The sequence below is a fragment of the Hypoxylon trugodes genome, assembly GCF_022578975.1.
Source record: "Hypoxylon trugodes strain CBS 135444 unplaced genomic scaffold F4822scaffold_7, whole genome shotgun sequence".
NCBI classification, from domain to species: domain Eukaryota; kingdom Fungi; phylum Ascomycota; class Sordariomycetes; order Xylariales; family Hypoxylaceae; genus Hypoxylon; species Hypoxylon trugodes.
Genome location: NW_026250022.1, coordinates 1,735,824 through 1,752,498, shown reverse-complemented (window position 1 = coordinate 1,752,498; position 16,675 = coordinate 1,735,824). Strand labels below are relative to the sequence as shown.

General features: G+C 46.9%; 6 protein-coding genes across 6 annotated transcripts; 2 read left to right on the top strand and 4 right to left on the bottom strand.

Moving 5' to 3' along the window:
* The first annotated feature begins 890 nt into the window (after window positions 1-890).
* On the top strand, window positions 891-2,733 carry F4822DRAFT_320315 (RNA-binding domain-containing protein). Its single transcript, XM_051455459.1, has one exon. It carries the CDS (start codon window positions 1,168-1,170, stop codon window positions 2,338-2,340), a length of 1,173 nt encoding a protein of 390 aa, XP_051312350.1. The 5' UTR covers window positions 891-1,167; the 3' UTR covers window positions 2,341-2,733.
* Window positions 2,729-5,234, bottom strand: F4822DRAFT_320324 (triose-phosphate transporter family-domain-containing protein). Its single transcript, XM_051455460.1, has 3 exons — window positions 4,412-5,234; window positions 4,023-4,326; window positions 2,729-3,970 (listed from the first exon to the last, which is right to left on the bottom strand). Exons 1-3 carry the CDS (start codon window positions 5,081-5,083, stop codon window positions 3,117-3,119), a joined length of 1,830 nt encoding a protein of 609 aa, XP_051312349.1. The 5' UTR covers window positions 5,084-5,234; the 3' UTR covers window positions 2,729-3,116.
* A 2,349-nt stretch (window positions 5,235-7,583) lies between these two features.
* Window positions 7,584-8,726, bottom strand: F4822DRAFT_410516 (diacylglycerol acyltransferase). Its single transcript, XM_051458776.1, has one exon. It carries the CDS (start codon window positions 8,578-8,580, stop codon window positions 7,792-7,794), a length of 789 nt encoding a protein of 262 aa, XP_051312348.1. The 5' UTR covers window positions 8,581-8,726; the 3' UTR covers window positions 7,584-7,791.
* A 1,912-nt stretch (window positions 8,727-10,638) lies between these two features.
* Window positions 10,639-12,484, bottom strand: F4822DRAFT_410514 (PLC-like phosphodiesterase). The gene has a single exon (XM_051458775.1). It carries the CDS (start codon window positions 12,177-12,179, stop codon window positions 10,773-10,775), a length of 1,407 nt encoding a protein of 468 aa, XP_051312347.1. The 5' UTR covers window positions 12,180-12,484; the 3' UTR covers window positions 10,639-10,772.
* On the top strand, window positions 12,468-14,562 carry F4822DRAFT_320273 (uncharacterized protein). Its single transcript, XM_051455458.1, has 3 exons — window positions 12,468-12,881; window positions 12,932-13,856; window positions 13,909-14,562. The coding sequence occupies exons 1-3, from the start codon at window positions 12,756-12,758 to the stop codon at window positions 14,364-14,366; spliced, it is 1,509 nt and encodes a 502-aa protein (XP_051312346.1). The 5' UTR covers window positions 12,468-12,755; the 3' UTR covers window positions 14,367-14,562.
* A 196-nt stretch (window positions 14,563-14,758) lies between these two features.
* On the bottom strand, window positions 14,759-16,657 carry F4822DRAFT_431443 (GMC oxidoreductase; the record flags this gene model as incomplete). The annotated part of the gene is made up of 4 exons (XM_051461475.1): window positions 14,759-14,994; window positions 15,067-15,686; window positions 15,740-16,334; window positions 16,387-16,657. 4 exons carry the CDS (start codon window positions 16,655-16,657, stop codon window positions 14,759-14,761), a joined length of 1,722 nt encoding a protein of 573 aa, XP_051312345.1.
* Window positions 16,658-16,675: the final 18 nt, after the last annotated feature.

Sequence of the window (16,675 nt, the reverse complement as noted above, 5' to 3'; positions counted from 1 at the left end):
ATAGTCTATCGTGTTTTATAAGACGCAAGCGAGCATTGCGTGGCTTGTTTAGTTCAGCCATATCAAATTTCCCCCCAATTATTCAAATATAGATCTGACCGGCAAAGGACATCGTGAATGATCCTACTAAGCTCATTTGCTGCAAGCGCCTAAGGGGCGTCCAGTGGGCGGCGTAACAACAGACCGAGCGTGGCTGCGGTGGAACTTTACTTAGGGAATTTGAGTACTTCGCGAGGCTGCTATAAAATGTCTCATGGAGAGAACCGGGCGATAAATTAACAGCCTAGAGCCAATTATGGGGATTTTCGTCGGCCCTTTACACGGATTCGCGGGCCTCGAAACTATTGTTTTAGTGACCTTATGCAGGTGGATTGTCGTCTTGGCAATTCGGACATCTGATCAAACTTCGGGAGATAATGCAAGGGAGAAATTATATCTTCGCAATAGATGATGTTGTAGAGATATAAATCTTCATGATTAACATGATAAGTGCAAAAGAAATAAAAATATTTGTTCCGGTTAGGTATCATTGACGGAGTTGTTACTTCGGAGTAAACCCCCACGTAAGTTATGTAAGCTGTGACGCAGATCTGTCACAAGCCACAATTCAATCTTCATTCATACATGTAACTGTTTGTTTATATGCTCTCTTGGTGGGAGTACAATGCATTTACTATTTCAAAATAGCTAAATTTGAAATACTAGAATATCAAGAAGCTATAGATATAACCTCAATAATTGAGACGAATTGATTGATTTGTATCCCGAGATCGGTGTTTTATCGGAACAAAGTGTACAAAGCCACGGACGAAAAGCTCCACATACTGTGCGCCACAAGACAGTTGGAAGGATCCACTTCCAATGGAATTTTGGGAGACTTCGAATTTAGCTTCGACTTCTAAAGAATCTTGTCGATAACAACTATCGATCAATCACGACCATCACCAACCACGCTCAATTCACAGACCAAAAGCCGTTTGTCTATTGTCTAATAGCACGCGCATACAATCACGAAATACAAACTCACGTTCAAGAGAACGTAATAGTTGCAGACTCTCCAATTCAGAAATTAGGAGAAAACGAGACCTAGCTATCGCAGTCTCATAGGTACGTGTTGCACCCGAAACACACCACAACCATCTTTTCGGGCGCACAGCAAAGTTCATCATGTCCTATCCGCCTCCTCCAGGCTCCTCGTCCCTCCCACCGCGACCGCCACCATCGCGCGTCTCAGGTTTCAAACCAGCCTTCTCCCCAGCCGCGCCGCCGTCCGCAACACACACCCCGAGTCCCGGCGCCGTCAGCGCCCCCCCCTACGCCGCACCCCCGGCCTATTCCAGCGCCCCGAGCTACGCCAGTGCTCCCCAGTATGGTGCCTCGTCGTACCAACCTTACTCGCGCCCGGGCTCCATAGGCGGCGGCAGTTACCAGCAACCCGCGACTTCGTACCAGTACCCAGGGCAGCAGGGAGGTTACCAACAAAACTACTACAGCGGACCGCAGACTACAAGTGTGACTACGGCTACGAGCGCTACGTCTTACGGGGCCCCTCCCCAGATTAGAAATCCCTTTCCCGCACCGGGACAACCGAAGACCAACGATGACTACGATCCGGATATGGCAGCGCAGATTGCGCAATGGCAAAGCGCGTACGTGAAGGATCCCGCAAAAGACAGTGGTGCGCCGACGGGTGCTGGAGCAGGAGCTGGGGCAGGACGGGGTGCAGGATATGGTAACAGCGCGTCGACGACGACGTATTCTGCAGAGCCAAGCACCACTGCAGCCGCAACTGCCGCTGCAGCAGCGAACCCCGAAAAGAAAAAGACGGTCGTGCGAGCAGGCGGTGGACAGAAATGGACCGACGACACCCTCCTAGAATGGGATCCCTCACACTTACGACTCTTCGTGGGTAACCTAGCAGGCGAGACGACAGATGAATCTCTATACAAAGCATTCTCCCAATGGAAGTCTCTACAAAAAGCCCGCGTCATCCGCGACAAAGTCACATCCAAATCGCGCGGCTACGGTTTCGTATCCTTCAGCGACCCCGACGAATTCTTCCAAGCAGCCAAGGAAATGAACGGCAAATACATCCAAAGCCACCCCGTCGTCGTGCGCAAGAGCACCACCGAGATCAAACCCACCACCGCCAAAGATAACCGCAATAACGGCCGATGGAACAAAAACAACAAGAACAAAAATAAGAATCGCGGCGGTAACGGTTCAGGAAACGGAAATGGAAAACGTGAGGGTAGTTTCGAACCTCATTTAGGACCCGTGGGTGGTGGCGTGTATAAGCCGGGTCAAAAGACAAAGGGTGGATTGAAGTTGCTAGGTTAAGATCATGGGTCTAGATTATGGGAGAATGGAGTATATACCCTAAGCATCTTGTTTATACCTACGCGATCCTCGTACTATTGTACTCAACTTGGGTACTAGGCGTCTGGGATATATGTAGATAAGACTGGAAGGCGTCGTCTTAGCATTGCGAAGCATACCATTAATAAATAATAATGGAAGAAAAGCCTTTGATGATTATGAAATGCAACTTGTTATTACATATCCTTCTATACGATAGCCTACTACCTGCCTCCTGTCCGATTTCCTACACAAATGGAAAAACATAAGACATTTTTATAATATACATCACAATTTGATATCACTCATACGCTTTATTCCAAACTGATAGATATAATATCTTTTCTATTTGCAAATTGGGGTATCTTTCTTATTTGTTCTCTTATTCTTTGCTGTCTCGGCCGGAATTCACTGACCTGGCCTATCTCTACTCCTTCTCTCCCGTTTCAAATTCTAGACGCTATGCATCTGGGTTCCTCGCACCATCGGATCGAATTGGTTGTCCTAAGTGGCGGATAAATATGTATGGACCCTCCCTCCTGACCCGAAGTTCCTTTTGCTAATGCTCCTAATGCTGCCTTGGGTTCCTGTCTCGTAGATAACGGGTGGATGATTCGTTCCATTGGCCCCGTTTTCCTTTAAATTCACAGCCTTGCCATAGACACCGACTCTAGGTATGCCGTATTCCATATAGATGTACAAGCCGTGATTCTATCTTTGTTGGCGAATCTTTACAAACGAAAATAAAAACGTGATAATCAGTCTTCCCTAGAACGCTCGGTCCGGTGGGGTTCTGTCGAGCTCGATGGTCTTGGGTTCGGTATCATATCGCCGTCGGTCGTGAGCAGATTATCTTCGGCACCACTTTCATCGTCATGAGCAAGGAGCCCTGTTTCTTCCTCGTCGGAAGAACTTCCACGGTCAACTTCACTCGACGAACCAGACTGCGCCTGTTGATAAGTCCGATTATGAACATCCATCCGAGCATCATTGCGCATCTTAGATAGCTTAATCCAATTGTAAGCAGCAATGGCGCTGATAGTCACCACCAGACCAGAAATATTGATAGGCGTAAGTCTGTCGTCGAAAACTAACGCGGCGGCCGAAATAGTCACGACTTCTTTAAAGATACCAGCAATAGAAAGAGTGACGACGCTGCTTCGCTGTAACAGAGCGAATTCACTAGCCGTCATCAAGAACGCAATGGTTCCCGGGAAGAGAAGGATGAGGGGAGTCTTGACAGCACCCCATTCATTACCCAACTCTTTCAGACCTTCGATTAATTCGAAGAAGCCTTCAACTGGTACCGCAATAACCATCAAAGTGAGGAACATGACCGGTGCCAGGAAGAAAATGCTGGAGAACGGATTCGAAGTAGCGGGGTTACGTAGTAGGAGGATCTGTGTGAGACCCCAACGGAAGCCAGAGAAAAAGGCGGCGGATATGACGAGCACGAAACCTCCCAATTGGAACTCGACTTCGCCCGCAACCATCATCACTACACCTGCCGTCATAGTTGCGATAATAGCCACCAATTTCCATGTGGGGGACTCGAGTCGAAAGAGAAAAGCGAATATTAGCACAAAAGCTAAGGATGAAGATTTACACATTGCTACGGGTATGTTAGCTTGAATTACAACCCACACAAGAGTTTGTTGACCTACTATAAAAAGTAAGCGTAATGAATTTCAAGGACGTGTTTCCTAAACCGATATCCAAACCAGTCGCGGCACCACACGGCCCTATTCTTGTTAAATAAAACATTTTGGTCATAATCGGACGTTCAGGCTCAGCCTCGTGTCTCGATCGGCCCGCATCGGAATTGTGTTGCGAATTGCCAGGCCGTAATGAAGGTATGAAGTATAGTACTAAACCGGCAAGGGAAAATTGCACGAGCATGTGCATGGCGGTGGTGAATAAGGGAAACGCAAAGTTGAGTTGGCCCGCATCGAACATCCATTTATTGTACTGCAAGTTAGAGATACGTTAGCAAGAGAAATCTCGCATAGTCATGATATAGCAGTAAAAAGAGGGAACGGGGTATAAAACTTACTAAAGAAATCGAAAGTGAAAATAGGTACCAAAGCCCAATTAGAACAGCGTTGATAACCAACTTCTTGACTACATTCTGGTCCGCCTCTTTCCGTTCCTCGTCCGTAATTTTGTCGCGTGCGATCCTTTGGTCTAGCCTAGTATTTCGTCGTCGCTTAGCCTGTTTCCTCCGCCTATCCTTTTTCGTCAAACCCGTTTCTTCGTCATCGTGTAGATCCTCTTCTGACAAATCGCCTTCGCTCTTATCATCTGATCTTGACGCGTCCCGACTCTGATCCTCTTCGGATATCTTGGCTTCCAGATCTCCAGGACTCTTAATGCTGGTAGAACGCGGTCGCGAAGTTCGCGAATTGGAGGGTTGAGGTATGTTCGGATTGGCGGTGAGCGTACTTCGACGGCGACGATGACCGGTAGGGGCTATAGAATCCATCTCGATGTCTTCGGGACGGCGGGCTGCGGCGTTGGTAGAAGAAGGGTTGGCACCGTCCGACGACCAGTCTACCTTAAAGCTGGTAGTCGCAGACGATGCCGATGAAGGATTGGATAGATCGATATTCGTAGAATTGGGTACCAAGACGCTATTAACAGATAAAGTGGCGGGACGAGAAGAAGGGGAAGAGAGAGTGGATAAACGTCTTTGGGATGGTGGATAGTTAGACAAAGGAGAAGGCATATTTTTCAAAAAAAGTAATAACAAGTTCAGAGTGGTGTACAGGATAGGGGACTAGATAGAAGTAGTAAAAGCAGGCATCATGTTCGAGCCCCCTGGGGATCGATCCCTAGCCTGACCTTCGATAGCCTAGCTCACTCTACCGACTCTACCTAGCGTCGAGCCAAGTTTGGACACATAAAACTTGAATGGGGCACCCCTATATGATGAAGCCTTGGCGTTGTTGAGCAAATACACGACAATTACCAATATCTAAACGAAGGGTAGCCGAGTTGAAAAAAGTTGACCAGTTTTTAGATGTCAGGATGCAGGATGTAGCAGGTAGCCAGGACGTACAGGACGTACAGGACGTAGCGGGTTTGGCAAGTTGCAGGAAGTGGATCTCCCTTCAATGTTCCTTTTTTACAGTTTACAGTTTAAACCGTCAGACCGTATGCATGCACGTAGTAGGATACATAACAGGATAACTGGGTTAACCGGGATCATTAACCATCAGCAATTAAACAATTAAACTCAGACCCTGCGTTGAGTTATGCACAACAGCCTCGGGATTGCTTGAATTTGAAATATGTGTGGTGGATGGATAATGCCCATGTACCAAGGTACCAGTGCCTAAGTACCGAAATACCGGGCGTATTGCGTATTGATTTCCAAGGTCATTTTCCCAGCTGCATTGTACACGGTGCTTATCACACTATGTGTACTGTTCCCTTGAGGCTTAGATCTTCCCCTCCAACAGAACATTCAAATCTTCAATTGAACATTTACACATCTACATCCTAGACCAAGATATCAATTTCCTTTTTCTCATCCATTTATTGTAATGATGTATGTGTCAATTTTCTTTTCTTATCAAAAAAACGAATCCATTATCGATGCCAGGTAAGATACCTACTACTCATCTGTTTATGTTAATCCTGACTGAAATCAATTAGTTTGACTTCAATATGTCTACACATTCCCTTTAGTATTTCGTGATAGGTGTAGTACCGTTCTATTCGATGACTCCAAAATGGGAGGTTACAGTGCTACAACAGCCAGGAATCCCGTATACTCCGCGATTTCACCAATGAAAATACAATGCAAATACGTCGTACTTCCCATCGATTGCTGTATTAGTGATGACTACTAGTACAGTTTTCTTCTCCTTTAGACTCCGAGCTTTGAATATCATCGTCGATTTTTTTTTTCAGCTCGCAGGAACTTCTCAGAGATGCAACCCCCATCGATTTCTAAAGAGGGGTGACAAAATGCCCCCCACGACGGAATCGTACCATCCCCAAAGGACGGCTCACTGGAGTAGTACACGATGTAGTCAAAGCATGTCGGTCTCTTTCAATCTCACATTTATGGATTGATACTCTATATTATTCAAGACGACACCCAGGATTAGGAACGAGAATCAGCAATGGTTGGCGGCGTGGATTCCTATGCATGCTTAACCGCCTGTGCATGGTCGTCAGAATCATGCATCCAAGGTTTTCTTAACCGGCCTAATATCAGACGAGAGATTTACAGCTCGTATGACTTATAGATCTAACTGAGGAACTCTAGAAGATACTTGCGAATACTATGACAGACTTGGACGCTGGAGCGAGGGCTAGATCGACTTATGGACTTTTTATCCGTCCTGCTCCTGGCACGAATAGACTTTGTTGCGTTGGCGTTGTTTTACTCAAGTCCATCGGGTGGGTTAAGGATCCGTTTATTCAAGGCTGTTCAGAGAAGACGGTCATGCTCATCAAGAGGTCAAGCACATAATCATTTAATACTCTAAAGAACATCGTCGACTCAACTAGAAGCTTGATATCAAAATCTCAGAATCCTATGAACCCCTAAGCCCCTTAGTATGAATAGATTTCCCTCTCGCAAGTCCTAGAAACTCCCCCTTGTCTTCTACCACGCCAAGCGACGATCAGTAAGGGGTCTTCCCAGCTAGCGTCGCTTAGACCTCCAACCTTCTCCTCACCGTCGCGACTTGGAGATCGTGATTTTTCGTACACTTATTTTTTTCAAGTTCGGGGAAAAGAACAACACTTCCCCCTCCCCTACCTTAGCATTTTAGCTACGTGCTTAGAGCTACCTTTCTTGTGGGGGCAGCAAGTGCCAAGCAGATCCGGGGATGTACCAAACCTCCAATCCGCGTAAAGATTCCTAGCCCTTCAGCTGGCAGAAAATCAAAAATCCTGTGCGCACGCACGATCTTGATCGCGAGAAAATCTTGGACAACTATGAACAATCGGGATGAACGCTAAATCCGTGATGCTCCAGAAAACAAGGCATAGATCGCTAATCACAAATTGTGACTTGCATAAGCTACGCATTCCTAATACAATCTTGGAGAGTGTCCTAATGCCTCCCCTTATTTTGGGTCCTGAACTACGTGGTTCGAGGACGATCCATAAAAATGGTCTTCGAACCGGATATTTTGCGATTTACGACTTTTCGTATATTGCGGGTCAACCTCTGACGATGCATTTCTACAAGTCGGTGTAGTGTAGGTGTGTGTATGATACTGGTATCGCTGTGTATTATAGATTCATGCCGCTTATTATACACCGCTAGACAAATTGAACAAACGAAAGTAATTATCCTATGTGCGCCTTGCTCAGTTCACCGAAGTGAGCACCACCTCCAATAAGTGTTTACCCTCTAATAATTCTCGTATGAATACACCAAAAGCCTTTTGAATAACCCATGCCCCCATTAATTTAAGACAATATTTGTAACTCCTCCTTTCTGTCGGGAGCGAAATCGTCCTTGTATCGATCCCACAATTTTTGGAGCTCGGCGACGTATAGATCATGAAGCCGGTTGACTTCTGCTTGGTCCACGACGTTTGCTTGCGCGACCTTAATGGGGGCCCCGACCACGATATTTAACGGCCGACGGTATGGCATGAGGCCTACGTCATAGTTGAAAATGCCCCGCCCGTGTAAGAAGGGTAGGGTGAACTTCCACACTTTCAGGACAAACATCTGGAGCTTGTGTACTATCGGATGCTCCTTAGGATGTAATTGATCGTAGAGGCTGTTCTCGCCGAATGCCAGCACAGGTACAAGATCGGCGCCGGTTCTAACCGCGATCTTGACGAAGCCTTTGCGTTCTTTTAGAATCAGACGCAGCTGCCCAGGTTGCGCCTCCAGGGACTCTCGAGCACCACCAACGACAATGGTAACTCCGCGACCCATACCTTCTCCATTAGGCCCACCTTTGGTCAAGATGTTGACAATAGACTCCTTTGAGACTGACCGCACCCCAGCAGCAAGTACGTATTCGCGATATAGTGGAATACGGAAGTTTGAGTCGAGGGTCAGTAGACTGTTTGTGATACCAGGGAACTTCTCGGAGAATCCTAGAGCATCGGTTGCGAAAGCAGCCCAGGCGCCGTGGGAAATGATACCATGAGGGTGATAACCGAAGATATACTTCCGTGTAGGGGGTAGATCATGGGTTTTGTGAAGCCTGGCTGGGAAGTAGCCTGCAAAGAGATGCCACATATAGCTCTTGCGAAACCATTCCGAGCGATATTTCAGTGACCCGTCGGTGGCCGCCTTGGAGCTCAATACATGTAGGAGATATATGAGCAGTAATGGCCAGGCGAAAGGGTTAGCACACAAAGCAAAAAAGACAGAGACCGTCAAAACTATACACATGCAATGCATCAACACCACAAGTGTTTGCAACCTGCGTTTTAGGGGGACGTTCCATGGAGCCCATCGAATTCTACCGTCCAGGTTTGGCTTGGGGGGTGGATGAACCTCGTCTAGTGTAAGATCGTCCAATTCAGGATATGAGTCATCGTCATCATGTGGATTGGTGCCATTCACGGTGGGCGAGGTATCCGTATCTTGATCATCCAAACCAGACTTAAGAGCAGAGGCGTAACTGATACCATCTGGGCCGGGAGCATCTTCTGTCTTGTCCGTCTCTGCAGTATTCCCTACACCATTGACAGTGACACCGTTACCTCCATCTGTTGGGTCGTTTTTAGATTTGTCGTCATTGTCGGATTGTACCTCAGCCTTGCCATTTAGTCCAGCCTTTGCTGTAATTGGTTCTGTCTCGGTGCTTCCCTTCAAGTCCGACTCCACGCTCGTCGACTTCTCGCTTTCCGGAACGTCGGCCATTTTGGGAACCTCCTTCGGCCTAGAATCTTTCCGTTTGAAAACCTGTCGCGAGGAACTAGTTCTAGAAACTAGAGCCTTAGGAAGATGAGAGGTATTATTCGGGCCGTTGGATGCGACTCGTGCTGCAGTAATTGAATCTCTAAACGGCGAAATCGGGCTATCTTGAGGCGGTGATTGATAGTGATTGTCGCTGTTTGTTCGTGACGTACGCGCTTTTGGGGCTATAGATCTAGGTGTTCGGGGCGTAGTTTGAGGAGCACATAAGTCGCTGCTCTCCTGGTTCACCTTGGATAAGGCCTCAGTTGTTTCGCGTTTGCGGTCGCCGTTGCGCGAAGGACTAAAATCGTGGGTAGGGTTGTACGACAGGCCAATATTTCGGTGACCTGGTTGAGAATCAGGATCAGCTGTTTGCGACTCGTCTTGATGACGTTTCTGTCCCATGCGAGGTAGCTTGGATCCTCGAGGGCTCCCACTCATATTATCGGCCATAGTTGATAAATGTCCAAAATTGATATTTCGTTCCTGATCCTAACTAAACTCGAGATAGAACATACCTAATAATAAAACAACAGAGAGAAATATAAACAAGCCTTCTTCCGCGTCCTTTTAGGGATTGAAGACTAAACTCTATCGTGGCATGTATTTTAGAGTTCTCACTAAGCTTCCCGTATCCGTTCACTAAGATGTTAAGGTTTGCGTTGGTCGTGCCGGCGCGAAGTCTATTATGTCAGGTAGTGTAGATACATGTGTAGGAAGACAAGCCTCGGCAGCCTCGGTATGCGGAATGCGACAAGAAACGAATGAAAGAAAACGGGCCGAGTTTGATGAACTTAGTGGGCAGCATTACAAATTTCTTAGAGAATAGATCCAGTTTAACCCATTTAAAATAAAACAGTTCAAAGTAGGTAGTGTAATGAAAAGGTACTATGTTTGTAAGGCCAAGTCATACAAGACTTCCATCTCGCAAATAGACCAACTAGGCTACTGGATTAGGTGCTGGATGGGAGAAGGAAATCCCAGGAGACCGTAGCTGAATTATTTTGGAGACCTCTTTTTAAGTTGCAGTGGGGCTTACAGCTCATCATTAAAGTATCGGGATGACGTAATACCTGAGCATGTGCTATTCATTGGACAGAATCATTAAATGAGATTTCATAAAGGAATTTAATTGGATACCAGTACATGTATGCATTCAGAATCGAAGATTGGAGACACCAAACAGGCCTCATTTCTAGGGCTATGAATGTAACATCGCGATTTGATCCCAGTTCTTCCCTTTCTTTTCGGGATGTTTCGAGTATCACCATCCTAATGTAGAGATGAGATCATCGGTTTGCTATGGATTATATCCGATACATCCGGGACCAAAATTCGTCGATTTCACGATGCAAGGCATGGAATGATGTAGTACATATACTCAACGAAAGATTTCTTGAGATTAATTTAAATTTTGTGATACCAATACGATTCTATGTTTTCTTTTCAGGAGTCCTTATCAATCAGATCTACTCTACTGATATACCGTATTCTAGTCTGGTGTATCCAAGACAAACCGGAACCATTTATTGCTTCAGCTTTAACCTCGCATTCCAACCCACAATGCATCTAATCAGATCCCAATCACCATCTTGTCCTACCCAATCCGTAACCACAACTCCGGTGCTCCCATCGCCCAGCTTCAACCCAGCTGGCCCCTTACCATCTTCTCCATGCCGTAAACATAGATACTCAATGATAGCCGGGTTTGCCTTCGCCGCTATCTTCTCGGGCCAGCAATTGGTATTGAAAAAATTGCTAGCACTTAAGAAGTTAATGAAGAACGGCTGCGGTGGTGCTCCGTCTTTGTGTCCCTCCGCGCCCGGGAGGATGCACACCGGTTCGGCTGCCCTTTCTAGATGACCACGTGCTAAATCGATTTTCTTCTGAATGTTGTGGCTCTGGTCAATTTCGTAAAAGTCTTGCACGCGGGCAATGCCACTCCCAACTAACCCATCTTCGCAGTTATCCGGCCAGACGCTACCATCAAGCCCCCATCCCCGACCACCCCATTCACTATTCAAACTAGGGTCATTCGCATGTCGGCGCAGCAGCACAATTTTCCCTCGTGCCTCGCCAATCCTCGGAATCCGCGGCTCCGTATACCATCGTCTTCCATCCTCATAATAACGATCCTTTAGAATCTTAGATAATTGGTGATCGGTGCCTTTACCAGTCCCCTCACGTTTTACACTCATAATAAGCGTCTCAGATGGGTTGGCATCTAAGAATGAATAGATAACATCAAGCATATCCTTGAAGTACTTAGTACCCGTGAGCGAGATCGGGAATGCACTGTGCACGAGCGCCAACTCCGAAGAGTCGGAGTTAACATTCACCCGGATGTCGAAAAATCGCACTCCGTTCTCTAATTGCTCTCGCACGTTCACCGCCTGACATCGGACTGAGGGTAGTGCGACATGACATGTTGGGCTGTTGTGTGTGCCAGGTATAGACAGTGCTGATAGGGGATACTCGTCGCGCAGTTCGCGCATCCAGCTTGGTAGGTTGGCGGAGCTGAAAATGCTGAGACAACTACCACTTTGAACGTAGATAGTCGTGTATTCGTTCGGACCATTATCCAGCTTCGTCATGACCGTGCTGCGCTGCGAAGAACTAGGTACGTCGACTTGGTACCGATGCCCCTCGGATTCGAAAGTCAGGCGGATAACCTCCCGGCCGGGATCCGCTGTGCGAACATCGGTACCGCGAGTTTCAAAAGGACCCATGGTAAAGGATACATCGCGACGGTCCCTCGCATCGCCCTGGATGCGGACATTCGGTGCGACAGAGGAAGAGTTGAAAAGCCCGGTGATCTTACCGATGTGACTCCTCGGTGTCGAGCGGCCGGATGTGGGTTGGCCTTCAAACCGTTCCACGAGCTTCAGCTCCAGCGGAGTGGATGTAAGGTTGCGTATGGTAAGATCCGCCATTGTGATAATGAGTTAGGTACGGAACTGTCCTACCGAGGCAATTTAAAAATTACGATGACGACGCCGCCATCTAGGCGTCTTATCACTTATGTAGGGTCATGGCTTGAAACTAGGCGCTGGTCCAAGAGTATTATTGTCTTAGGTGGAGGCAAGGGGCCCATAGCTATTGGACAAGAAGCGGTGGGGGTGGAAGTTAATTCCTTTATGTTTTAAAGGAAAAAGCAATTCTGACATAGACCTTTTTAAAGCTATCTTTGAAACGGCTCGCTTATTTATTTAAATCGATTTCATACCAGGTAATATGTTAAACCAATTAATCACTTACCAATCATATCATTTTTATAGAAATTTGAAAAGAATAAATATGTTGTTGCGAATGTTAAAGAATTATTTTTAGATGAAGGGAACAACCTTGAAATATGATGACGATAGACATCAGCCATGGCTTATCGATATTGATGGCAATCGATTTTGATTGGTCAATACAATAAGATACAATGCGTACAGTGTCCGTCGAGATTATTCAACTTGCATCTCGTAACCACCCAAGTCTTCAGCGTCGTGGGGTTGAACGTCATGAGACCTTACATACCTAGGCGTCATGTTATAGCTAGGAATTTTGGCTTGTTTACAAGACAAATTGGAAACCAAGCTATAGCAACAGAAAAAATCAGTATCGTCTCATCGAGCAAAACTTCAAAAGTGAATACGTCGTACAAACTCTTCTTTAGCGATGGCTAACACCGACGTAGGAATTGGTTATCAAAAATTTAGAAAGGCACCTTGCCGATCGGCCTAAGAAATATGTTCATACGAGTATTTCAGGTCATGGAGCGGCTATATTTGCTTCTCAGGACTTCGCAAGTTGGTTAAGAGATGAAACCTTCATGTCTAATGTTCTCAGAGCTCTCTTCAAATCAAATATCGCCGGGGAAAGTAATTCCCAAGACGTCAATGTCTTATGCGCGGTGACAGATGGACTTGCCCCGAAACGATTATTAGGCCAACCAGAGCCAGGGTTCTCGATTTTATATGGCTCATCGAACGATATTCTTCCTGGACTCTGGGATCAAGACGAATTCGGGTCAAATGTTGACGAGGATAGGGAATCATCCGTTTCATTCCAATCAACCCCCCTACCTGGAGATACCAGACCACTTGAGATTACCTTCCCATTAGCAAATACAGTTTTTCAGAATGGAAGACGATCTACTCTATTTGCCAGCAAATGGCAAGCTAGTCACGATATGTCCATGGTGCACACCTCAATACAAGAGAAACGAACCCAAAGAATACGTGCTCACGCCACGTCTGCGGGTCACACATATCCCTTCCTTCCGCTGCTACCATTAACTCCTCCACGGAAAATTGTCGCTGGCTTGGGGAATATTGTTCGACAAGTCGAAGTTAATGGCTCCACCGCGCCCGCATCAAAAGAACTAGAGGGTCTTATACCGAAGATATTTGATGCTAGATCCCAGAGGAACCCTGATTTTTCGCCTGGTCCTATTGGAGTGTGGTGTTTGGTTATACCTTCCCATGTCGTGGAAAGGTATAATCTCGGTGATATAAAAGTATTCAAGCCAGAATCGTCAGGATCAGAAGCAGAGCTATCTGTCGAAACTATGAATATGTTTTCCGAATTAATGTCCTCCGGATGTCGGTTACACAAGATTCGTAAGTCATGATCTCGTCTAGGATATCTACCTAATCTAACAGATATATCTAGTCAGCGGTGGGGGAGGCTGGGGCCTCAAACAGGGATTACTTTCCCTTGATCCCGAGACGAACTACTCTCTACCAGGCCAGGATGACGTTGAAATGTTCATCAAGGCATTCCATGAACGCAATAGTCCTGATTCCTCTGAAGGTCTCGTGACTCCAGGTTCATATCTTATGTTTTGTATTGAACCGCATTGTACAGAGAAAGAAATAAGGGAAAGCCAACAGATGAATCCAACAACAGTTGTCGGTGTTACCTCAGACAATGACCAAGTTCTTAATTACTCAGGTCCAACAGACCATATCGAGATAATTGACGACCACTTCGGTATCGTATCCAAGGCTGGGGTGTTCCTAAAGGCTACGTCATTACCACATATGGTAGACGTTAGCAACAGGAATACCAAGCAAACCCAGGCATTTACTACGAAAGTGGACTTTCCTAGAGCCTCATTCGTGTTATAGTTAACATAAAACCCGATATATGGCAATAATCAAGACAAGTCCCGAATTTGAAGAGCTTGACTAATAGCGACGAAGAATATGACCCCCACCCAGAAGTGAGACATACGACATTGTATAATTGAAGCACAGTGTGGTTACGAATAAATTTTGGTTTACTTATGACGCTTCGTGGTAATCACCTAAGCCATAAAGTATCCAGCTTTAAGGTTCCGCCAAATGGGAGCTGGCCGATTCAACCCCACCATTCGTGTAACATAGTGCGGGGTAAAACTATTCCTTATCAAGCTCCAAATTTTTGAAGGAAGAAAACCATTTCATTTCCAAAACATGCCCCTCAAAAATATCCCAAGAAGTTGTAGTTTGCTTGATTGGCAGCCTAGATACATATGTACCTACCTGCTTTCATCTTGACTCCCGACGGAAAGGGACTCCTTGATCAGATCAGCAGCCCGCTCCGCCAGCGCATATACCGCAGCACTTGGGTGACCGCTCATCAGATGTGGTATGACCGAAGCATCAACGACCCGCACATTTGTCGTTCCATAGACCTTTAGTGTTGGATCAACAACGCCTCCCAGCTCTCGAGGTAGCATGGCACATGTTCCAATACAGTGGAACGCCGGGACACCTTCACAACATTATCAGCACCAAGCATTTCCAATAATTACGAAGGTAGGTTGTTAGGGGCTCTACGACTCACAAGAGCTAGTTAGAAACTCCGTCCATTCCGCGTCCGTCGCGTTTTCCGGTAGCACTGTATCTCCAGGGACAGTAAGATCGCCCGCAAGCTCGCTCAACGGTTTGGTAGACCACATCCTGCGCGCTATACGGCCGACTTTAAGCGCAGTCTGCGTGTCGAAATCAATAGATAAGAAGTTAGGATCTATTGCTGGGCTATCTGTCTGTCCGGTACCGTCGAGATGAACGCTGCCCCAGGAAAAAGGTAACGTAGGCGAGAAGACGATGCCAGTTACGTTGCCCAACGAGAAGAATTCAAATTCTGTCATGCTAGCTTGCTTGTCGAAGATAACGTCATGCTGAACTCGGAATCTTTTCTCTAACGCATTGGCAGACACACCTCCATTGAGCCTCTTCGCTATCGCTTCCGACCAAGATGCAATTTTCTCCTTGGTAGCAGCGGCCACGGCATCGGTGTCGGCGCCGAATATATCCTGAGCAGTAGCGAAAGCCGCAAAGGGGACGTGACCAGTGAGTTTGGTTGAGGCTTGGAACATAAGTACCCACAGAGGTTGGTCTTGAAAGCCCTCGCCAACTCCCGGAAGGTCAAGCTTGGTCTGGATGTTATTACGGGCCAGAACGCTGGAATATCATGTCAGTACAACATTCTCAAATAGGTAGGTCTCCATCAGTACTTAGGATTGCCAATTCCCGAGGCCTCGAGTATGAGGGGCGACACGTATGTTCCCGCGGATAGGATCACCTCTTTTTTAGCCGTTACGGAGGCCAAGTTATCATTGTCATCCGTGTACTCGACTCCGGTGGCAACGAGTTCGCCGCTCGCACTGCTACTGAGGGTAATCCTCTTCACAGTTCCTTGAATGACATGCAGATTCGGCCTGCTGTCGATCGGTTCATAGTAGGCACGAGCAGCGCTTTCTCGAACATTTGCGTCTCGATCTAGGGTCTGTGGGTATGCACCGAAACCGCGAGTCTCTCCGCTATTCATATCCTGATTAAGGGCGAACCCTAAAGATTCGCAAGTCTCCTTGGCCGACCTGTGGAAAGAGCCATTCTCCACTTGATAAGGGTGTCCGGTCTTGAGGAGACCCTCTTCCCCATGATATCGTGGAATATAACTCATCCCGGCTTTGATTTGAGCGTCCGTTGGGACCGCGAACTTCTCTGAGCGAATGAAGTATGGTAGTAGCGCGTTCCAATTCCATCCTGGGTTACCGAGATGTTCCCAGGCATCGTAATTGTCTCGATCTCCTCGGATGTAGTACATTCCTAGACGGGACGCGTTGGCGACCAAAACTATCGAATTCACAGGTATACATACCATTAATGACTGTGGTGCCGCCGAGAGCCTTGCCCGCGTGATGGTCAATGGCCCTGTTCCCAAGCTGAGATTGGACGGTGGACTTGAAGTTCCAGTCAAGCGTTGGACTGTAAGTGACACCAGCCAAATCTACGTCTAGAACACCGGCATCATCGCGAACGTCTTTGCCGGGTTCAACGACCGCGACCGTGATGCTGGGGTTTTCTGACAACCGGTTAGCAATGACGAGTCCTGCCGTGCCTCCGCCGGCAACAATATAGTCGAAAGCCATTGGTTTGTGAGTTGTACA